Raw genomic sequence first — 24,799 nt, forward strand, 5'->3', positions numbered from 1 at the left:
GCATATGAGAAGCTTAAATATTCCTTTCAGAATTTCAAAGACTGTAGGGACTGTACCTGAGCATGCTGGACAATGAAAGTTTCCTTAGAGAGGGGTGTTCACAGCGTGACAAAACTACATTGCCAAGGGGGACCTTTTTTCCAGGATTTACATTGTTGTCAGTAGCATTGCAGGGCTTTGGGAAGCCCAGTCCTTCAGACCTGTTTAGTGTGGAAGCAGCTCAAACTCTCTAAACGAAATTCATGTTGTTAACATTCATGTACTCTATTGGCTGGGAATTAAGTTTGTGATATAGGGACTTCTGATTGACATAAATACTGTAATTATTCTTCAAACAACTAATGCCAGTGCAGCAAGTTTGGAATATATTTTCAGTTTAAATCCAAATCCATGGTGGTTTCCTACACACTTTCTTGCACATGTGCTCTTAGTTAAAAATGCCATTTTCTCTCATCCAGTAGCTTTTGTTCTTGTGGTTTAGAGATGCAGCTTCTTGTTCTTAGAAACATGCAAGGGTCCCAAAATCAAATTTGTCTTGATAGTTCCTATTGATGTGAAGATACTTCATCATGCAGGATGGCTGAGGCACAAGTTGCAGTTACCAGTTATGATCCTAGTCCAGTAGTGTACTGAGTATGTCAAAACATCATCTAATTTTATGGGTTGAGAGCCCTGGGAAGCACTCTGCACCTTGCAGAAGAGCACCAACTTATGTAAGTTCACTTGTCCTCGAAGAATTTCTAACCCAGCTTTTTCTGTTTATTTGGCGATTCCAAAAAGGACCAAATAGTGGAAAAGTTAAAATGTAAGAACATTTTGCCCAATTACTTCCCAGCAAATTCACACAGCATAGGTAATGTAGGTGAAAAGTGTTGACAGACCAAGTGTTTTAATTAAAGAAGGTCTTCAGCCGACAAATAGTTATGAAATTCGATTGTTTCAAACTTTTTCTTTCTTTTTAGGGTGGAAAGAAGTCCTACAGTGGGCCGTGTGGGGGCCGCAATTGCAGTGCTGGATGCAAATGTTTTCCAGAGAAGGGTGCACGGGTGAGTTTGTTTACACTTGTGTAACTTGTCCTTGCCTCTTACCAATCTTTTTAGAAATAAATGAATAAATAAACGCCATGTTAATATGTGTAAGTCTCAATCTAATGACCTCATGAAATGACAAATGATGAAGACCAGCTGCATTTCAAATGTCCCTGGCCAAGATTTCAAAAGCTGTTGTAAAGATTTACAAATGGCTCACTTTGTAATGGGTCTTCAATAGCATCCCATTTCTTTATGGGATCTGAGCCCTAGTTCAAAAGAAGTCAGATGGTTTTTAAGTAGATTACAACAATTAAAATTAGGAAAATCAAAGTAATGTGGGCTTCTAGTACAGATTTTGCCCAGGCCTTACTGTAATATCTTCTGTTTATTTGTGTAAGTGTTTTTGATTTGTGTATTTGGTTGTGGAGGAATAATAACTCAGAATGGATCTAAGCAATTCTCTTTGAGAAAGTTGCTTGTGTAGCTGAAGTCTCTCTCTCCAAAGTCTTCATTTGAAGAAGACCAAATGTTTAAGCAAGATTTCTGTAAAAATTTTTAATTTCTTTTGCTTTTATGAATAGACTGTAACTTAGGTTAATGCAGCTGCTTATCTCCTGTCTTCGGGGAATGCAGTAATTGACTTCATTCTGCCTTCAATTGCAATGTTAATTTTTGTCCAGACACCATCTATTTAATGGTTTATCTTAAGCTCTAGAGCATTTTAACATGTATGAAAATGAGTCTTAGAGATTTTGCTTTTGGAGATGAGAGAAGGAAAGAGCATGCAGTAGGTACTTGAGGAATTCAAAAGGCTTACAGAGAAGGGAAATAATACAAGTTGTCTTGTTTAATTAATCAGCTGTACTTCCCAAAATCATATTGAAAGCTCATCCTCTGAGCAAAACCAAAATAAATTAAGTCTTATTTAAACACTAACAATCCTGATTTTTTTCCTGTCTGTTTCAGTGACACAGTATGTGTATATGCAAGGCATTACTTTTTGGACTGAATTTAGGAAAATGTTTCTATTTTTAAATGATTGTTTTAAAAATTATGTTTTTTCCTAATTGCAGACAGAGTTGAGTGTGAATGCTTAATTGATAACTGGTGATGTGTTTGCTCTGGAAATATAAAAACTCTTTCAGTTCAGCTTGTGGCAGAGGGAAAACATGTCTGAAGAGATAAACAGAAAAGCTTTGCAAGGAAGTTCTCAATATACTCTAGAATATGATCTAAAGTGAATTGCTCAGTACCTTTTGTGATTAGATACAGTAAGGGACAGATCTAGTTTGGTTCTGGAACACAATATCCTGTAAATGCTTTGACCTTTAGACAGCAATGAGCATCATTCTTCTGTCTCTCTACATTCCTGGGGTCCAACTTGATTGTTTGAAGTGGCCACAATGCTGTTGACCTTGCAGTTTGAGCTCTTGGCATCTCTTTTGTTAAGATGTCACAAAGATTTTAGGCTGTTTTCATTACTGACCTGAGAACTCATTTGGCTTTTAGCTTATTTCTTATGTGACCTGTATGGGTTGAGCATTGATGGAGCACATATTCCATCCTGCTGAGACCTGTCCGTGGAGTGAAGTGTCTGCTACAAGTGGCAATCTTTCCCTTTTACAACACTACTTCCATCAGTGTGCTGAGCCCTCCTGACACCTTCTTGGACATCTGCAGGCAGCTCCTGGAGGCCTGCCCTGCCTGAGGAGATGGAGGTGACTGGCTGAACTGGGAAGTGGATGGTGTGATTATGTATCCTGCACACAGCTTGTTTATTGCAGGACACTGCAGCCTGAGGCTAATTCCTTGGCTTCCTGCCTAGCTGCTTCCCCACAGCTGCAAAATCTTTAAGTTCAGAGACAGAGACAGGACTTTGTCAATGCCCTGAATCCGTATTTTGTTTAAAAAAATGTTTCAGCTGTCAATTTTCCACAATTAACCAGATCAGAATAAAGCTAAGCTTTCTTTTTGAAAGAAGGAAATAGCTAAAATGCACAAGAAAAATGACAATAAGCTAACAGCTTAATGAAAATAATATAGACAATGTCCTTAAATGTCCTCCCTGAATGCACTTTTGATCAGATCAAGTTTTAAAATTTTTATTTAGGCAATAAAAATGTCAAAACTGCTTCAGACTACTCGATTAGTAAGAGATGGTTCTAGAAATGGGATGCAGATGTGTGTAATCCACAGCTGCCCATGTTCTTGTTTTTGCTATAGGCTGCTGCTGTATATGCAGGATACATTAAAAAAACACCAAGAACCACAAAAAAACCCACCAACCAACCAAAAAAGCTCACCCCAAAACTCAACAAACCAGTATAATCTCACTATCAGTAAAACTGACCTTGTTAGAAGACTAATCTCTATGAAGTGAGTCAGCAATTTGTGGAATAATTGAGATTCTTTTCTGAAGGAAGGATGGTACAGTGCTTGTCTAGCAGCCCCTTAGGGAGCTCTCCTAGCAGTGTGCTAAAGCACATCTCCTAAAAGAGCAAATTTCCCTTCTGTTGTCTGAGTGCTTGCCTTACATTTGAAAAGCAGTAATGTACCAGTTTTAGGCTGTGCATTGAATGATCCAATTTACTGTGAAGCCTGCACAAAGAAATCTGTTAGGGAAGCATTCTTCATCTTAGCCAGGGATTCAGAATTAGAGGTTCTTTTATCTAATGATGAGTTAATGAAAAGCCTGTCTCTGTGTAATTCAGTGGTCAAACTCCTTGCCATTACAGCCATTCTCCCCTCCTTATAAATTTTTTATCTTGTAAAGATTTGTGAGTAGCCATCCAGTGATTTGTGCAGAAGTGGAGCTCTTCATGGAAAAGTTTAACCTTGACTGAAGGGTCCCTCCAGGACCTTGTCTGGAGGTTTTCTCAGAGGTCAAGTTAAAAGGTTAAACTGAGTGTGTGGCTCTTAGTACTGAAGTGCACAAGAGGATATCTACATGTGGTATGATAGGGTGACAGTAAATGTAATAGCAAGTGAAGCCCAGGAAACTGATTTTAAACCTAGAAGTTTTGGGTCTGGTTGTTCTGTTCCCCTAAACTGCATTGTTAGAACTTGTACTGATTTTGATATGAAAGCTGATGTAATGCTCTGCAAAGAAAATGCCAGGGAGCTTCCCGGAGGTTACATGAGCCCCTGCCTAGCTGGAGTCTCTAGGTGACTATGGGGATTTTCTAAATCTCTGTGTCCCTACTCTCATTTTTCTGGCCAGAATTACCAGTCATCCAGCTAAGGCAATTTGAAAGGGAATTCTACTGTGATAGTACCTGAATGAGCCCTGGTACATATAATTTTTTGTGACAGGAGACAGTCTGAACACAAACTTACACTGAACCTACTTTTGCATACAAGACTTAGATACAGTCATCTTTAGGAACAACAGCTGATGGGTAGAAAAAGTGCTTTATATTAAATTATGAAGCACAAGAGGAAAGGTAAAAGAAAAGCAATCATACTGAATAAAAAGTTAAATGAGGAGGTGAATGTAAATTCTTATACTAGTCCCTATCCTACTGCAAGGATATCTTCAGTTTCAGTGCAGGTGAGTGATCTACATCTAGAAGATTTTTGGGACTGTCAGAAGAATTTACTGTGTTTAAAGAGGTGTTTTTCATTCCACTTGCTCACTGTTTGTCCACAGTTTATGGGCAGGGATAATGCTGCTGAGAGTTTCATGTGGTATTGGTGGCTGTCTTGCTAAGAAATGCTCTACAGATAAGTCAGCAGGGAACAGGAGGCATTTTTCATACTTTCAGAGTATCAAGAAGCACTAAATAGTTGGCGGCCTGCACCATTTCATTTTGCAGCTCATTTTGCATTTGTTTATAATAATGTTGGCTTTTTTGTTTCTGTAATGTCATCAACTTTCAAACACTCACAAAGATAAAGTAGCAGACTCAGTCTTTGTTGCAAGTATACCTTCTCCTGATGCCTGTTCACTTATCTTGGAATTTATAACAATATTAGAGTTCGTTTTAAACTTTGCTCAACATGTGCTGGAGCTAATCTTTTGGGTTTTTTCATTCTCCCCCACCAAAAAAGAAATTAAGGAAAAAAAAAATTGTTTGCAGGGCTTCACAAACTACTCAGGAGAGGCTGTGTCCCAGGCAGCTTTTACAGCTTGGAGGTTCTGTAAATTGGGAAAACTTGATGTTACTACTTATGTATTTTTTTCCCTGCAATATGTAATTCTCTCTCTCTCTCTCTCTCTCTATATATATATATATATATAATGTGTTCTTTAAAGCCCATTAAAATATTATGATATTATAAATTAGAAAACTGTTAATGGCATTATAGAACCACTTTCCTGTCTCAAAAAATATCTCCACAGAGACTGTTTGTAGCAACTGGTGTGGTTGGAAGGGGGTGTATCTGTAGAATGAGGCCGTTGGTTCTGAGGACATGGTGGGCACTTTACACTGGTCCAGTAAAGTAAAGGACTGCTGGAGTGCATCAGGTATGCCAGGGAACCCATCCCCTGACCTGGGCCCATTCAAACAAAATCCTCTTTTTCTACTCCAAGACTACACCACAGCATGAAGCAAAGCATTGTGAGCAGGAGGAATTGACTAAGATTGAGAGATTTGCTGAAAAATGTGGTTGCTCTCTGAATGAAGGGTTGGTGTGCCCAGAGATACGTGCAATTCCCCATGGTTTTTCTGAAGTTAAAATGATGACAGTAAATGTAGTGTAAATTATCTCTGGGCAATCAGTTTTTGATAGAATTACTGCAGATCAAACAAGCAAGAAAAGCTAGACAGATCCTCAACATCCATGCAGTGAACAGCATAACCTGAGGTCAGAACTTTGGATGATTAATCTAATTGTTATCTAGCATAAACTAATGTCGCACTGGCAAGAGATCTTAGATTAACTTTTGTCTGGAACTAATCCCCTCAACTTAATGCTGGGTGTACGAAGTGTCTCTCTTGTGATAATTAGATGAAGATTGGTTGACCTTTCTTTGTTATGAGGTTGTAATAATTATAAATTGTATTGTTAATAATGTTTGCTGATTTCTGCTTTGGCTGGTTAATCGCTCTATTTGGAACAGTCAGAGATTTCCTGATGAAACACAGTTTCTTTGAAAGTGTCGACTCAACAAAATGATTCTTTTCTGGAGAAGTGCTTTACACAAACATATTTGCTGGTGACAAAATTCTTTAATGCTGTTGGTTCAAACTTCTCTGTGTTTCAATGTGGTTTCCTGCTCCCTGACTTGACAAGTACTGTGGGACATAGTGCTGCCATTTGGATACCCATGGCCTGCAGGCTGACCAGTTAAATTCAAAACAGACTGTGGGATGCTGCCATTCTTTCAAACTGACAATGCCAAGGTGTGAGCACTGCTAAATGCACTAACCATATATACAGGTACAAATAATACTGGGATTGTTATCTCGTTATTTTTGTAAAGATGGACTATGTGTAAATAATGTCTAATTCTTGTTCCAATTCCCTTCTGGTTAAACATATAAAATGCCATCATTTGGTTTGGGAAGAGGATTATCTATAGCATTGAAAAATGTTGACCATCTGTTTGCTGTCATTAAGAAGTTCTGGAAATATTTTGGAAGAAAATGAGGTAATAGTTAAGTCAAACAAGTTACGTGCCAGCTGCTTTTTTTAACAACTGCCAAGGTTTGTTTTTTTTTAAAGTAATAAAACAAACTTTGCCAAATGTAGCATTAAACAATTATTGTACATGTCGTCCTGACCGAACCTAAATACACTGAGCTTAGCTCTCTAATGAGAACCATGCCAAATACTAAAGCAGCATAAATAAAACCAAACTCATTGCATTTGAAAGGGGTTCCTTATGCAATGGGTATCAAGACCAAACCTGTTTCTATGTGTAGTCTTACATCATCTCTTTGGGAAGACTTCTTGAGGGAACAGGCCCCCATTTATTGTAGAATTCAGTAACAGAAACAACTGTGCCAAAGCAGGGTGACCAAGGGGGCTCTGGTAGCAAACCCTTCTCTGTGATTTGTGTCTGAGAGGGCACGTGTACTAAGGGAGGCTAAATATATTCTAGGAAATGTATCTTGTTAAGAAGGTTTCCCCAGATTTCAGAACTAACCAGGATCCGTGGCATTTCTGTGTCACCAGGGTGGGTGAGGTAACTCTGTGACCTGAAACTGTTTCTCACTCTGCCTGCAAGGACAACAGATTTTGTAATTGCAGTGGGGACCTTTGAAATCAGCCAGAACACAGGTCTTCAAGCTGTGCTTCACAGAGCACTTCCAGATGGCTTAGTGAAGATGTGTCACTGTTCAAGTAATTGTGCTTCATGTGAGCTCTAACCCAGGATTTTAAAGTCTTTACACTGTTTTGGAAGCAAATAGAGCATTTAAAAAGCTCCTTGTTTCATCCTACAATCCTGTGAGTTGTCTTAGTTTAAGAATTTCTTTAGTCTCATTATACCAAATGAATGTCCTTTTTGTTTCTGTTTTTTAGTCTGAAAGTTTCTCGTTTTCCCAAACTGAGCTTCTGAGAGGTGAGGTGTTACTGCTATGGATGGAACCTGAGATGACTCCTGAAAGTCATGCTCAGCTGGCACAGGGTTGGGTCCCTCTGCCCTGTACTGTGATAAATCCTCCTCATCCAAAGAGACTTGGTGATCCTCTGCTCTGTTGCTGGCAGGAGCTGGGGTGCAGGCACGTTGCCTGGCAGTGGGAGCTGTATCATTTTTGTTTGTCCCGCTGCCATGGCTACCCCAGTAACCTGCAGGAGGAACGTGCTGTTCCCCTTGAAGGCAGCACCATCACTCCCACTGATTTCATGTTAGGTGTGTAGACAGATGGGAAGACAGAACCAGACTAGCCTTGTCTCTCCCTCTTTGGAGCCTTGCCACGACCAACCTTCTGTTCTGACTTTGTGTCTGTGGCACTTTCTCCAAAAGCAAAAGTGATAAGTTGTGCTGAGGATTTGCTCCATATGGACAAAACAGAGAGTTCAGCAAGAGTTTCCTTGTACCGACCCCCTCAGCTTCCTAAGTACTGGAGAATAAAAACATGCATCCAAATTATTTCTTTGTAAAAATTGTTCTTGTCTTTCTTGGCCATAGAATGGAGACTTTGATGAGTCTATGATGTTTTACTTGCCACCTAATAGGACTAGCATCAGCCTTTCAATTTGTCTTGTATATTCATTTATTCGCTGTAAGAGAAGAATTATAATAATATAAAATGTATTAATAAAATTAAATAGTAAATTAGTAAATATTATTAAAATTGTTTTCTGTCAGCTGCTCCACAATGAAGTCAGAAAGAAAACTAAGAATTTCTGCAGGAAGATAAACTCTCTGGTGTCCTGCCCAGGACAAGAAGAACCGTTATTGTGAGTCTTTGAAACATAGAATTGGCTTGTTGTGCTTTTGCCTAACAAAAGCTGTAGAATTTTGTGCAATTAGTCCTGCAATGATGTCTCAGTTGAAGAGAGATTTTTGATGCCCTCTTACATCTGAGAAATGGCACAAGACTTTCCTCTCCAAGCATTTGATAGACAAGAAGGAGTAACTTATATCCTTGCCTTGAAATTACCCAATTGGCATTTTCTTCCAGAACATTCTATATTACTCATGTACACTACTCACCACCTAGAGTATGCTTTTTTGTCCAGGTTAAATTTTCTTAAATACCTCATTTTTGTAATGCCTTTTTTTTTCTTACCCCTCTCCAAAACTTGCTCATCTTCCAACTAAGTGTGATTGGCTCAGAATATTCCTGGTACTAATTATTTTTTAAGCTTCTTAAAATGAGAAGAGGTGCCTTTTGAAGAAACAAGAGTCCTTTTTTAAAGAATTTCCGCTGACAGCAATTTCCAGTGTGATTCCCTGAGTAAGTCAGCCTTGGAAACAGAAGGATCTCAGAACCAATCTGTGAGCAAGGCCCAGTTTGAGGAGATTTGGCTGACAGTCAGGTTAGCCGGTTCATGAGCCAGGAAAACAGCCAACAGCAGGGATTACTACAAAGCAAACTTAATTAGGCAACAGATAGGCAGGAAGTACGCCAGTCATGGAGCCTGCAGCCAGAGAGCACACAATGAAGACAGCTAACCAGGAAAAACTGTGTTTGTAGTGCTAGGAGAGGCTGCAGTGCCAATTAGTTGGAAGTAAAGCTGAGTGCAGAGGTGTTTCAGGCTACCTGTGTTCTGGGAACTGTATGCAGTATGTTTGCTGTGAATTGTAGCTTTTCCTGGTAGGAGATTTTAGGAGACAGGAGAACAGAATTAGTTCATCAGTGATAGGCTAGGAAATGGGGAGATGCTATCTCCTTGTAAGTGAGGCACGTGTGTTTGTGGTGTCCAGCAAAGTGTTAGGGCTGACTTTCTGAACACTTGATGATGAAGAAAATGAAAGACAGGAATAAAAGGGAATGATGGCACTTTTTTTTTAAAGCGAATAAAGCAACATCCAAATAATAGAATATAGTGGGAATAAGAGAAGAACTAATCACATGTAGGATACAGAGTGGTCTGGCTGAGAATCTGGGTATAAGTGTAAATTGTATAACTTTTCCGTTGACTTTACTTATTCTGCAAAAAAAGAAGGAATGTTCAGGTGTTTGCCAGTCTCCTCCTTTTAAGCTGTTGATTGGAGACATTTTAGCTGTTGCTCTCTAATCAGTCATAAATCCATTGACAGAATAAGCTTTTTTTCGTGACTGTCCTGATTTGATGGGTGATATGTTAGGGTTACTCCTTTAACCTTCTGTGGAACTGCCAAAATAGAAGACAAATTTGGAGGAAAGGTGCAACTGTAGTAAGAATGGGATACTGTGAATTGTATCAGGTATCTCATCTACTTGTTTTGGAAATAGAAACAATTTAGTAGTCTGAAAAGTAGCATAGATGCAAATATCCTTGTTTGTAATGAGTGATTTTTGGAAAGGTTTTTTTGGGTCTTTTTAAAAAAACAGTAGAGTGTTGCAAAGCTAATAAGCAGAAAGTTAAAATAATTGCAGAATTTCTGGGTTTGATCCATAATAAATACAGTACAAATAGTGCACAGGTTTTGAAGGACTATTAAGAAACATCTGGTCGTCGATACTTCTTTTAAATGATCAAAGAAAGCTGTCTGTATAAAATGACAGCATGTGCTGAATTCTCACTGTATGGTAAAGGAGGAATTTTTTAGTACCCGGTGTTTAGCTCTAAGAGTGGTGCAATTCTGCACTAAATTGTTTTTCAAAGTTCTATAAAGCTGCTATCTCTTTAGATAGATCACTCAGATTTGTGTTCTCATCCATGATACTCTGCTGGAACTGTACAGGAGAGCTTGTTCTGCTTTATACCTGAGCTGTGCTCTGTTCACCTGCTCCTGAAGCTGGGATACTTTTAACAGTGGCGAATCTCCCTGAACACCAAATTTCTTTTGCTTCCATCTCTATTGCCAGACTGGCACCATCTGTCTGCTTGTGTGTCTCTATTTCCTATCAGGTTCTAAAAACAGAATTCTCTCTGAGAATTACATTAGTTGTATGTTTCTTCATGTTTTATTCAAGAAATCTTTTGCTTACTTAACTATATTTTCAGGAAAGTGACTTCACAGAAAATTTTTTTATATAAAACTCTAAAAAGTTAGCTTTCTGTGCTCCTTAATAAGAGACCTCTGAAAACAGTTAATCACTTCTTCTGGAATACATTTTCTTTCCAAACTTAGATTTATTTGATAGAGAACACAACAGAAGAGGTTTTCTTGTCCCATTTTAATTAGGGCATATCTTCCTAAGAGGACAGAATGTTTTTGGAAGATGTCAACCTTTGGAATATCCCTAGCTATGGAAATATAACCCAGCTTGTCTCACAACAAATTTAAAAAAAAGAAGTAAAGTCTGCATGCAAAATCAGGGCAGCAGGTGGTCATTCCCTGTATAACTCCAGCTGTACTTGAGTTGTAAATCCAAAAGTATTACAAAACTAGCAATGGGACACCCAGTGATTCTTTGCAAGCTTGGATCTGTGTTTTTGGGACCTTAAAGGAAATTTTCCTGAGATGTAATGTTTTCTCTTGAAACAATAAATGACATAAGTGTTATCTCCATTTTTTTTTTCCAGAGCTGTGAAGTAATTAAACTTCACTTGTTTTTTTAACATCAGGACTAAAACCTGAACTAATCTAGTTTAATCATTCCCTTGTCTTTTATCAGCTGGAATGTGCATTAACTCCTGAGAACATCTGAATAGAACTTCTGCTTGCAGTGGCTGGATTTTGTACACTGGGTAACAAAAAGTAGTCAGGGTTTTCTTCACAGAGTTCATGTAGATGCTGTATTCTGCATTATTTTTTCTTGCAGAATCACATGTCAGATGTTCCACATTTAGATGTCCTTAGGTTTATTTCATCAGTATCTGCTGGAAGCAGGACTTGGGCTCTGACACACTTTTATTGTATTGTGTATCAGTGTTATCAACTCTCCAGTCTGGACTGAGGAGAAAAGCTGGGTTCCATTGGTGTTATTGAGGGGTTTCCTAACATCTATGAGAAAGACAGGATTTTAATTTTCAAAACTTTAAAGCAAATTGCTTTCAGGCTTCTAAGAAGGACTGCTCAGATAACCGTTTATGTGAATTTTAAGTGAAATTTGTGTTAAGGGAAGCAATTTCAAGGGAAGTACCTCCTGATGTATTTTTCTTTACATTTGTTAGAAGAGTTGTGTGAGTGCTTCAAATGAGGTTGGGAGGATGTTATAGCTGGAGGAAATGCATTAATTTAAACTGGATCTCCTCTGCAAAATTGAGACTTTATTCTGCAAATGATACTCAACTGTGACCATGCTGAGTCAATGTCAGATCTCAGAACTTCATCCTGCTTCGCTGAGTTCCAGTGCAGGGTGTTACCCTGGGGGGAGGTTTCAGCTCTGTGACCTGGCTGTTAGAAACACACACAGGATCCTAATGTTGAGTTTTTAATGAGATTAATTACTCTAAAGAGGTGAAGATTTTCTCTTCAGCACATGGACAAACAAGAATGGGCAGGAGGAAGGGAGGAACACTGGGATTGTTTGTGTTTTACAGTATCACAGTGTAGTTTGCCATGGAGAAAAAAACCCAAACTGTGTGTCCCTCAAGGATATGGAAATTGAATGATCCTTCCATCTTGTGCAATAGTCTTCTTTGGAACCTGCAGATATGTGATCTTTTCCAGACCTCCTCTTTAAGCAGCACAATTCTGTCATTTTCCAGACTGTCACTTGCAGTGCCTCATAAGAACCATTCAACTGCTTAACAGGGGTTTGAGATTTTTATTGTTATTTCATAAAATGTCTTATCAACTTGTGAGCAACTGTGGTGCTGGTTGTACCCACTTTGATGATGTTTGAATTTTTACAAACATCATTATTTTCTTTCATCTTACACTTTTTTCAGTAAATACATCTCTTGGCATAAAGGAAATTTAAGTGGGAGTGTGTTTCATTAAAAAAATAACATCCCTGTCAAATAAATCTGTACTTAATTAAATTTCCTCTGTTTTAACTGCACATAGGAACAGATAACTGTGACAAACAAAAATAAAGAATCTTTAGGAATACTGACTCACCTCTGATAAGAACCATCTGGCATATGCATATTCTTTTTTTTAGCTTATGCTTTACTAACAAATCATCATTTGGTTCACATTTCTTCCTTCTACTTTGGGCTTACCTAATAGATTAAAGATATGTGACTTGAAGACTAAAGCCCTATTTTAGAATTTTTTAAATTACTTTTTTCTTATATACTGAAAAGCATGTGGTACAACTAGCTTTTGCCTAGTAATTACATGACCACAAACAGATATTTGATAATTTGTAATTTTTAATTTTGTAATTAAAACTAATTTGATAATTTCCCTATCAGTTAACTGTTTAGAAACTGAAGAGAAAACGATAACTGGTTTTCACATTGTTAATAGTACAGCTGTGGTTATTATCTTGGTAGCCAGCTGTGTTAATTGGGATTGCTTTCAGTGCTTCAGACTGTGGCCATAAAAATCTTAGATGACCTGGCAAAATGACCTTGGAAAAACAGTTTCATGTTCCTGTGGCCGTTTCCAGTTCCATGTGTTGCTGGTCTCAGCTGTTTGTCTGCAGGAGCAGGGGTCAGAGGCTGCCCAAGGCAGGAGTGTGTGACCTGCACATCCCTGCTCAGGTCACCCAGCTCCCCTCACTTTGCATTTCCTGTCTTTTGGAGAGGGCCAGCTCCTTTTCTTCCCACACTGCTTGTGCTGGGGAGCTGCAGGGGATGTTGAGAGCTGTGGTTCACATTGGGAATGTGGAGCTGTCCTTTCCAGGCTGCTTGGGAGCGAGTGTGGAGTTTTCCTTCCATGTAAACCCAAACTTATCCAACACCTCCAGCCACACAGACACTGCACCTGCCTGCCTGGGTGCCAGCCAAGCACAGGCTTCAACTTGGAGTCTAGTCCATGCTCAAAATCAACATTGGTCTGTCTTATAGGTTTGCTACTCAAAATGGCAGAGCAGATTTAGAGAGTTTAGCTCAGAGAAGAGCCTGGCACCCTATTTGAGGATGGAAATTCTGTTAGTAAAAGAGGCAACTGCAGGTCCTGATAACTTTGTAATTTCTGTTTCTGGCCACTAAGTTGGGTCATGGACACACACAATGAAAAACTGGCTTTTTGAATAGCAAGTGACCATATTATTAAATGTAAGTTAATTCACTTCAACAAGGAGTTTAAATAATTTTTCATATACTTCTCATTATTTTATGTGTGGAAGTGTTGGTCTGAAAATAGATGTGAAGTAAACTGTGAACAGAAGAGTTATGAGGCTTTTATGTTTTCAGGGGATTTGTAGCTACTTTTCCATTCCCTCAACAGATCAGACATAGAAATATCTCCTGTGAAGAAGCTGCCTCTCTCTAGTCTTTGATTAATTAGAGAACATTGGAGCCAGTGTGGTTTTAATATATTACTGGTTTGAGCATTTGAAAACTTACATGCAAAAAAGCTCTGACAGAACAACTGTATTTTGATCCTGTCTCAACACAAGGCCACACAAAAATGGTCTGATTTTACTGCAGAGGAATAGAATTGATGCAAGAGATGGGAGAGGAAATGTATTGCCACTCACCTTTTGGGGTCTTTTTCCAAAGGAGAGTAACACAGAAATTGTAAGCTCCTCCTAAGATTAAATAGTACATTTTTAATATCTCAAAAGTTTTGGCTGCTCTTGGTCCTATCTGAATTGTCTTTAGCAATTGTGATTTCAGGCTGAGATTTTTTTGTGGGGATATATGAAGCAGAACAGCATCTTCTGTTGGTGTCTGCCATTGATTTTTAACTGGAGTCATGTTCCTCTGCCAGTAAAAAGGAGAATGATGCACAGGGAACTTCTCAAGGTGCTTCAGGAAAATGCATCACCAGGTGAGAGGAGGTTGTGAAATTGGACCTTTTCCACATGCTGTCTGCAGAGTAAACCCTTCCTCTGTTCCTATACATTACATTATTGGTGAAATGCATCAGGAAATGTTTATAGTCAAGGGAAGTTTGTACTAACACTGTGTCATGGAACTAATCTGTTTGCATTCTAAAGAGGGAACACTAAGTTAGCTGCATTTTGCTCCAGACTCAAGTGTCTTATTAAATATTTATACATGGATTAGACTGTTTACTTTCCATCTCATACTATAATTGTATTGGGAAGATCCAGAACACCTGGGTTTTAGTGAAGTCTTAAGGAAAGTTTGCTTCAACTTTCCAAATTAAAGATTAAGAGCTCACTGAATTACTGAGTATATGCAGGACAGTTTTAAATCAAGAAATACCAGTTCTAGAAACACATTTATAAAATTGTATATAGCAAAATATTCATGAATACCAGATCTTGGTTTCACTGTATTCTGCTGCATTTCTACACTTCTCAGAGCAGTGTCAGAAATACCAAAGAAATACCAGTTTCTCCTGGTTTAGCTTTGCTGGAGGTTTGTTCTTTACAGTAGTGAAAACCAGTTACTAGGATTAAGAAGTCACTTGGCTGACTTTGGTGATCCTACTTTAGCTTTGTGCAAAAAATGGTAAATGAATGGGATCCTGGATCACAGTATTTCCAGTATGCTGGCTATGTAAAATATTCTCTTTTTAAGAGAGGCTGTAGATCTACCCTTACTTTCCATATTTAGCTGTAACTACAGATATCTAATTGATATCCAGAAGTGGAGATGAAGTTTGTCTAGGCAGAATGCAGAAAAGAATAGCCCAAACCTATTTTGCAGAGGATAATCCAGGCCTTTGGTGTGGAAACACTGATTCCCTGGAAGAAACGTTAAAAACTTTAATGTTCTTTAAACTACAGAAGTGTGAGTGAAAAGCTTCACTTGTAGAATGAAAGCTACAGCTAAACAAAGTTGAAAGCTGGTTATTTATGTGTAAGTCATCCTAGGCTGTGCATTTTATTAGAGAAACTGGGGAGCACTAGTTTTAAGCCATGACCAGTAGTTTTTGGTCTTTTCTCTCATCTTGCCCAGCACATTGGTGGTGTCCAACCATTTCACAAATCAGCAAGAACCTTTCTGATGAGCACTCCCCTCCAACAAGTATCTGCTCACTTCACCATGAGATGTGAACACTCACTCTCTTTAACTCTTTCTCGAGTGTAGTGGCCAGGGGTCTCGGGCAGCTTGGAATGTAAATGGTTTCTGAGCAAATTCACACATTTCTAGGATCTAGTGCCCTTTGCCTTCTGCTAAATGTCACTGCATATCAGAAACTCCCCCATAAACACAACTGGCTATTCCAGTTACACACTTTGGAGAGCTTCCAGAAACCATAGCGAGTACTGCTTGTCAGAACTGGTAGATTTTGCAAATTTTTGCTAAACATGTAGGATTTGATCTCATTTCAGTTTTACAGGAGTTAATATTTTAACCACTGTCTTATGAGAGTGAAGGAGCCTTATTCTTGCAAGATAAAGCAGTAATGAAATGTGGCTATGACTAATAATGCACTTTACTTTCTTTCTGCTGATTCTGAGCTAATGCTTCCTATGTTTAAATTATTTTCCAAATATTTTGTGCAAGTTTTGGAAGTAAATAAAACCTAAATTTCTAGGTATGTACTCTTTTAATCTACTTTGCCCCTGAGTTTGTTTGGATAGGATTTAAGAGTTGTATGTGATGTGTAAAATTTGTGTTCCAGACTAAACAAAAAATATATTTACAAATTGTCCGCCTAGTTTAATTTTTAATGTTCTTTCCACAGAAGGTACTGTTTGAGATACTATTTTGTTGATATATCAATGAAAAAATATTGATATATTTTCACATAACTTTTGTGCTGAAACCTATCCAGAAAATTTAATTGTGGAAGAGATTTTGTTTCAATCAATTACTTTTTCTTTATTTACCACTTGATTAGTTTTTTCTTGCATTGCGCTTACATGCTACCAGAAGTACTACACAAATTTCTTTCACTATCTCTGTAGAAGAATCAATTTATTCCTGTAAATTAGCAATATATCTGTCCTGTAACAGCTCTGTTAATGTGGGAGGTAAAAGGCTATTTCCGGTAGAATTGGAAGACACCATCCAACTGGATCATATTTTAAAAAGAGCATTTGTGCAAAGACTCTAGTTGCTTTGGTCTGGTGATTGTTTTCAATATTTACAGTACAGCAGGGCCTGGGGCCTCAGTTACACATCAGGATCAGTTGTACTTTGTATAAACAATAAAAAAGCCTTGCACCAAATAACTTTTCTTCTAAGCATTAAATGTCCTGATTTTTTAAGGAAAACACACAGCTGGGACAAAACCATGGAATTATCCCAAAGCAGCTGGACATAAGGGCAGATCTGGATTTTCTTCCATCTGTGTTCAAGAGCAGTGGAGCATTTGGATTTAGTCCTCACTGGAGACATAACAGGGACATTTAAAGATTGATTTCATGGACCCTCAATTTAATTAAAATAAAGCATTCCAAATGTACACCCAAGCAAAGCTGAAGGATAAGACACTCAGTATTTGGTTGAGAGTATTTTGGTAGAGTCTGATTCGGGAAAGCAGAGGAGTGCAGGAGGTCTTTGCAGGAGCTCTGGGCAGTGGCCAGCTGGCCATACCTGACTGGGTGAGTGTCTGCTCAGGTCATGCAGCCTCTCAACAGAGCTGAGGAGCCATAAAAGCACCGCATGACTCTGTGGGATGTCCTGTTTCTAATCATCACAGTGTGGATCAAGTTTTAGCATTCTTTTATTTAATTTAGAGAAAGATAGGTCACTAGTTTAACCCTTATTGGATGACTGAATGTATGTACGTCACATAATTTAGATTGACTTGCAGTCAGGGGTACAAAGTATCTTCAAGATAGTGTTGTGTTTCTGAGTGCTGGCCTGCTAAATACAGGGGGGATCTGATCTGTCCTGCTTTCATGGAAGGCTGCTGGACTTGGAGATACTTAAAAAAAAGCCTTTGAAGCTGCTGGTATTTGTAAAAGGATGTGTACTTCACATATTGCTGTAGTGGAGAGGAAAATGAAATAGTTGGTACTGATAGTCAATTCTCTCTTTGAGAAATACAGTGTGAGCTCTTAGCACTAGAAAGATGTAGTGGTAGGAAAAAAATCTTTCTATCAAAATCAATAATTTTGATTTGATACCGGTAATCACAACCTGAAGGAGTCCTAGATTTCTTCCCCTCTTGCTGCTGCATCTAGAATTGCAAAGACAAGGGAAATATTTTTAAATTTTCCTTTATTTATTCAGCAAATACAAAGATTCTGGACAGCTAAATTTCACTTCCCCAGGATAAACCAGCTGTTATTCCAGTTCACACATAAGTACTTTGACACTGCAGTGTTACTTGTGTCAGTGGGCAAATGTTGTTTCTAGAAAGCAAAGAGATGATGCAGTTTTTGAGACTCAGGTGAAATTCTGGTGTTTAGGATGCAAGTCCTGTGCTCAGGCACATCCTCTGTGAGAGCTGGGACAATGAAAGCCGGGCTCTGCAGCCTGCCTTTGCCATGGCCTCCTGTGGAACTGCAGCTCAGTATTCCTGGGTCTGCTTTTTGTATTTACCATTTGGAGCAGCAGCAAGATCAAGGAGGTGGCCACCAGAATCACACAATAAGCAACCAGCAACAGTCTCTGATGCACATCCTGACTGCTTTCATGCTGGAAACAAGGACTGTACATGCAGGACTGTTGGCTTTTGTGGGCTTCCCTCCTGGGTACTCTTCAGCCTGTGCCATAAACTGAAGGTGGACAGTATAGTTGTGCCTCCTCTGTACTTTCTAATATGATCTCCTTTCATTTCTCAGATTCTTTCTCTCTCATTCTGCTTTTAAACCTTGACTATTCAGCCTTCCTCAGTGGCATGATTCCTCTCAGGCTTTGGTTGGCAGACACATTTCCAGTCAGTGGCAGATGTAAGACAACATTTCTGCTGATGCTGATTCAGCCAAGATTGGCTGTGCTGGCAGGAGCAGTGGCAGTGGAGGAGTGATGCCTGTCTCTGACACAGGGCTGTGGTTCACTGCAGCCATCATGTGTCTGTAGGGATGTCACTGAGAAGATACCAGAGTCTTTATGTGATCTAAAACTCTGCAGAAGTGAATGTGTGTTCATTGAACCAGCTCACTGTTCTGCTGCTCTTGCTGGCTAAAAGGCTGTTATAAATGCCTGTGGGGATTATCAGGAGCTTAGCCTAGTGTGAGAAGGGTGGTATGTATGTGTGGGCTGAGGGCAGTTTGTTGCATGCTAGGCAGCATGGTTTGAAGCTTTAAAAAACATCCTATGGAAAAACATAGCTGCAGCTAGCTGTGGTTCAACTGAAATTGGAGTGAGTGCAGGGACAAGGGAAGTACAAAGCCAGTTTACAGCAGTGATCAAGAGAGGATTCTTTTTTTCTCTATTCTTTTAAAGTATGCTTTGCTTATTTTTCTCAAATGGCAGTGGGATGGTTGGTCCCTGGCTGATGGCTCCGGGGAAAGGGCTTAGAGTAGTTTGTGTAGCTCAACAGTGGCTGTTCTGGCTGCAAAAGGAGCACTGGCAGCAACTTCCAAAGAGTCCTGCTGAGTCTGTGCAGACCAGATCCACTTCCAGTGCTTGTCATCCCAGGGTTTCTGGGGGGTTGCAATTTTTTATGAGCTGTGGGAAGGCTATTTGCAGATCTGAGACAGTTTTGGTTTCTCTGAAATGACATGTCATCATGTTGGCATGTAGTGACACTACTCTTTGATGTAACAGGATGATGTTGAACTAAAACATCACTTTATTGTGGCGTACTGGTCCCCATTTGTTATTTTTTAGCAGAGTTTGCTGTCTGAAACAAATCCGTAGAAGTGTGACCTTTGTATCTTTCAAACCTTAGATAATGCCTGTGTTCCAAGTGAGTGCAAAATACATGAGAAATAAGATATCATCTTTCAGAACAATAAGGCTGCATCAAGATAACATACTGAGATATGTCAGTATTTGCTGTTAGAAGAATATATATGCAAAGAGGAGAAAAGCAATTAAAAAAAAAAGTTGAATACCTACTATTTCTTAAAATGATAAAATGGGAAATACTTGTTTTGGTAAAATGTGGTGTCTCTCTACAGTTTTTTTCTGATTTCCATCATTATCCTGTCCTGGTAACTTCTGAACTACTAAACAGACTTAGCCAAAGTATGTAGTTGCCAACCCTGTGTAAGCTACATTGGGATAAAGACTACTTCACTCTCCTCAATCTCTTCTAGACATCAAAATTAAGGTCTACTAAAGGCTTCTGTTTTTTCAAGTGAAGAGCAGTGGATAAAAGGCATGCAATATCCTTAAAGTTTTTAAATTTATGCTGTTACTTCAGGCCTTTTTTCCTTGGTTTTATTTTTAATTCTTCTAGATATGTAACTTTAAAGTGTTCTGAAAACAATCAGAAACAATTGCAGCTTTGATTAGCAGCTAAATTAAAACAACTGATGAGCTACCCTACCTCTCCCTTTGTCTTGTTGGCATGTTTGCTTAACTGCAGGATACATTCCTAACCCTTGGGCTTTTCAGTTCTGCTGGGTGCAGTGAAGGCCATTTTCTGGCTTGCCATCCATCAGAACTGGGAACACTTTCACCTTTTATTTTGAGGAGGAAGAAGCTGCTGAGCTGATATGGAAATAGCAGGCTGGTTATTGTCTGTGAAAAGCTGCTGAGACCTGTGTGCAGGACAGCCCCAGTCAGGCTATCCTGTCATCATCACAGATCGCTGATTATCACACAGCAGTGTTTGTGATCTTCTGCAGTGCTGCTTCCTTCTGTCTCCCATCAAGGCCCAGTGAGCACAGACCGTGACAGGTAAAATCTTCTTCCAGACCTCAGATGCTCCCATACAAAGAGCCATGCTTAATCCCTGGCCTAGTGTGTAATTTAGTAATCTGCATGGTCATGAATTCCAGGGATATATGGGCAGGAAGCGCAGAGCAGTGTGGGTAGCAGAGCAGGCCTACAGAGTCATTTAAGTCTTTGTTGTATTGTGTAGTGAGGGATTTTGGGGACAATGAGACCTGTCTGTCAAAGATTAAGCAGACTGGAAGTGTGGTTTATACCAACAAATGAATGAAGCTTTTTAGAGTGTTAATACAGCCACGCAGTAAATGTCCAAGGACTTAAACATACAATTTATGTGATGACAAGCAACATTGGAATAGATCATTTATTCTATATACCTTAACCAGTGGGAATTCAAGTAGGTGAAAAGTTCATTTCCGTCCTTACCTCAATCAATATGCAACACTTATATAGGACAAGTGAAAAATCCTCTTATTTTGTTCTCTCTCAGACTTTGGTTTGAAGTTATTTTTACTAATTGCAGTTTATTCTCTGGCACTGCCCAGTAAACCAGCTGCTGACTGACTGGCGCTTATGTTATCAGGCACTGCAGTGAAATTTTGCCTGGACCCGCTCTGCTTAAGCCCCTAGAGATAACTGGAATCTGGCCAGATGTTATGTTAGTAGATATGCAGACCTCTGCTACTCTCCACTCCTGCTTTGGCCTGTGTATTTCCAAGCAATGTATAGATGAGAATTCACAGACTCCATTTTTTCCTTTAAAGTGAATTGTTTACATGTTTGCAAAGCTCCCCTTGGCTCTGCTGTGTAACAGATCTCTGGGAAGAGGTTTTGTTCTAAATCTGCTATCTTGAATAAGCATGAGGTGGTTCCCATCTGAGTTTTAAATCTTGACTAATATTATCTATTCCAACAGATACTGTTGGTTTTAGAAGAACCCTGTGCAAGGAAAGCTGCTCAGACCTTTCTGAAGTGCCAGGAACATGCTGGGAAGGCTATGGGAGGCAAAATGTAGGGGAAACTGCTTGCAGAGAATCTATTGTTTGCTGCTGACCCTGTACTGGCCAGATCTGTGCATGGCCTACTTTCCCCGCCTGCCTTTCTAACTAGAAGCATCCTTTGGGGCTGAATGACCTTAGTGGATAATGAGACGTTTTGCTGTGTTTCTCCCTTGTAAACAGAATGTTTAGCATGTAGAAAATGGTCTAGGGACTAAAATGGATACTTTTTCTAAAACATGTGTAGAGGGCTTTTTTTGTTGTTGTTGTTTGTTTTGTTTTGTTTTTTTTTTTTCTTTGCCAAAAAAGAGGCTACTTTGTTCACTAGACAATTAATGTTATACATGATATGGTAGTAAGTTTTAGAGGCAGTCATGCTGCATGTATCACATGCCAGGCTCAGACTTGCTTTCAGAATTACATTGTACTCAGCACTAATTTGGTTGTAATAGCACAAACACTGACTATCAGACAGGGGAAAGGACATAGTAGTGCATCAGTAAGAACAAAGGGAAAAAGACAAGATTGTTTTTCTGGAACATTGCTTAACTTACAGCAATTTACAGATACACATTTTCTGTGTAACAGTGAAATGCCATAGAATAATTAGATTAGAAAAATAATAGGACAATCCAGTATGATAAAAGTGAGCCAAAAAAGCTGTCATAAGATTGTTGTCCAGAGTAGGTTAGGCTGTGACTGGGATTACTAGCTAGGATAGAGGAAAGGTTCAGGTTTAAATTCAGTTATCTCTGCATTTTACGCACTTTTTCTCTCGGGAATTTGAGACAACTTGAGAGAAACTCCTAGAAGCATAAATGGGTGCAGACATTTAAATCTGCTTTTAGAATAGCAATGTTACACTTGGGATCCAAATCTCTATTATTCATATTCTAATGATACACTATGCATTCTGCAGAAACAGAGAACACAATAACAATAACTGAAAAGTTTTATTTAATTATGATATTATTACCAACTGAAAAACCACAGCTATGTTTTATTCCAAATATGAAAAGAAATCTGCATTATTTTAATTAATATTAAGTAATCTCTGCAAAAAATTCACCTTGCTATTTAATTTATTGCAAAATCCAGTAAGATAAATGTAATTGATGTGAGCAGCCACATTTACTGACTAGAATCTCTGCAGATAAACAAAGAGTAGAAAGCAAAGACTGAGTATCTTTTATGAAGATTCAAAGACAAGCTGTTTAATATAAAGATTGTTCTCTTAGTTGTTAATTTTGCAGCACTTAAACAAAAATATGTATTCTGTTTTAGCTGGAATACCATGAGACGGTTGAGAGCAACACAGGAAACTTCTGTAAGAAGGGTGAAAGATAGGGAATCCTTCCTTTTCCTTTTCCTTTTCCTTTCCCTTTCCCTTTCCCTTTCCCTTTCCCTTTCCCTCCCTCCCTCATGCCATCCTTTCTGCTAAGCAATAGCTGTTCTTGGGAAATGTGGTACAGGCACTCACTCCCTGCTAGATCTGCTCTTTGCCCACATCCCTGTTTGGTCTCCGAGGAAACACTAACTTTTCATAGTCATTGCTTGCGAAGGGGAATTAGACATTTTTAAAAAAGGGTTTGTTGTAAAGGAAAGAACTGGAGGGGAGCCCAAAGCAAATTAACAGATCTGGACACAGCAGACCCTGCGGAGGTTTGGAGTCTGCTCGGCTTCAGCATGCGGCTGAGCCCTCCCTGCCTTTCTAGATACAATGTCCTTTTAATAGTCTTAACAGGCCTGACACTGGCAGGATTTCACTTGCTCAGTACACTACTTAATACAGCTAATTTTCTACTGACAACATTTTTTTGCAACAATGAATCTTCTGTCACTCGAGTCCATGGGGAAGGCAGCTTGGAAATGCCAGCCAGAGGCAGGGGGAGCAAGTTCATTGTCACTGCTCACTTAAACAGTTCTTTAGAAACACACTGAGATTTTTTTTTTGGTTTGTTCTTTGGGGTGCTAGGGAAAAGTGGAAGGGAAAATAACACAACACTGTGTGTTCTCCTTTCTTCATGAGCCCATAGCAGATCCTTGAATGTTGTTGTGTAGGGGGTATCTTGAGGAGAGTCAGAAGCTGTGGGTTTGTGGGCAGCTGTCCTGATGTGGCTGCCCACGAAGTTACTCCGATGGAACATCTGTTTTCCCCAGGAGACATGTCTAATATCTATGATTAATGTTGTATCTTCCCCTGTAATGAGTTAAGTAAGACCCCTTGAAATTGCTTGTGAACAGTAACTTGCTTGATCTTACCAAATGTGTGGGAGAGATGATAAATATACACATTTATGTACTCATGGCCACGAGAGCCAGGGGACAGAGGGGCTGTGACCCTCATTTGTCATTCCACCCATCCCCCTTGGGGGAATGACTGCCAAGGAGCTCCCACTTGGTCATTTCCCCTGCCATGCTCTCACCATGATGACCTGTGTGCATCCCGGGTTGGAAAACACTTTGCATGTGCTACCTTGTCTGCTTCCCTGTACAGCCACCAGGAGAATGGAGAGAAGTGCTAGGGAAACCCGGAGTTTTCTTCTGAAATAACTAATTCTTTTGAATTAAAATTCAGCTCAGGACTTTTTCTGCTGTCAAGAGATGTACACAATACTCAAATTCTCTTCCTTCAATTAAGGGCAGGAAAATGTTATGACAGCTGCTGTCCTATGTGAACAGGTCGGGGAACTGTAAAGGCTTTCTAAAACATTTTTTAGAGATTAGGCACTGAAGGCTTGAGGGAGAGAATATGAACTGAGGTTGCAAAAGACCATAAAATCTCATAAACCATTCAAACCTTTGGCTGTACTATGCTCTTTTGTTCCTTGAAGTCAGGAATAAAAAATTGAAGTCACTTAGACCTCACTTGCTTCAACATTTTTGCTAAGTTTTCATAATAGAGTATTTCAATATAAGTCCTATTTTTTGAATGTTGATGAGTGTAATGTAGTGCCAGAGCTCCATGAGGTGCAGCAGCAGTTCCTGCTTCTGTTACCTCCTCCTTCATGTCTCATTTCCTCAGCTGCCTCTAATTCAGGCTTAAACATGTGCATGATTTCAGAGGAGTGCCTGTTGTCATTCTCGTGCTGTCTGCACAAATTGTCTTCATTGGTCTATGAAGCTTGTAAGCTTGTACTGCTCTGCCAATTGAAAGCACAAAAAGACCCTCAAGATATCAGTCAAGGTAGCAAAAAGAGTTTTAGCTGTGGCAAATGGCAAAAATTTAATCTCAGATGACCAAATATCACCTGAGGCTCACGGCCAATTGGCTTAAACAAACAGTGGGTAAGCTGGGGATTCAGGGGTGATCACCTCTGCTCCGGTGATACTCTGTGATGCAATTCATCGGGATCTAGTCTCTGTACATCATTTTTTCTGCTCAAAAAAAGGTATAATTTTGACTGATCATGAAAAGGCAAGTAAATGTAATTCAAATACCTAGTACAGCTCCTTAAAAATAAGCTTTAACTCATAATTTTACCTTGGTTATTTGTTTAATTGAAA

General features: G+C 39.2%; 1 protein-coding gene across 2 annotated transcripts in view; it reads left to right on the top strand.

The window, feature by feature from the left end:
- The window catches only part of COL4A6 (collagen type IV alpha 6 chain), a 111,864-nt gene that overhangs the window by 38,060 nt on the left and 49,005 nt on the right, over nt 1-24,799 (top strand). For both annotated transcript variants that reach the window (XM_039717566.1, XM_039717570.1), the window contains exon 3: nt 963-1,046. In XM_039717566.1, coding sequence (XP_039573500.1) covers nt 963-1,046 — 84 coding nt within the window. The remainder of the gene's footprint in view (nt 1-962; nt 1,047-24,799) is intronic.

Source organism: Passer montanus, unplaced genomic scaffold (assembly GCF_014805655.1).
Source record: "Passer montanus isolate IOZ18808 unplaced genomic scaffold, ASM1480565v1 scaffold38, whole genome shotgun sequence".
Lineage (NCBI taxonomy): Eukaryota > Metazoa > Chordata > Aves > Passeriformes > Passeridae > Passer > Passer montanus.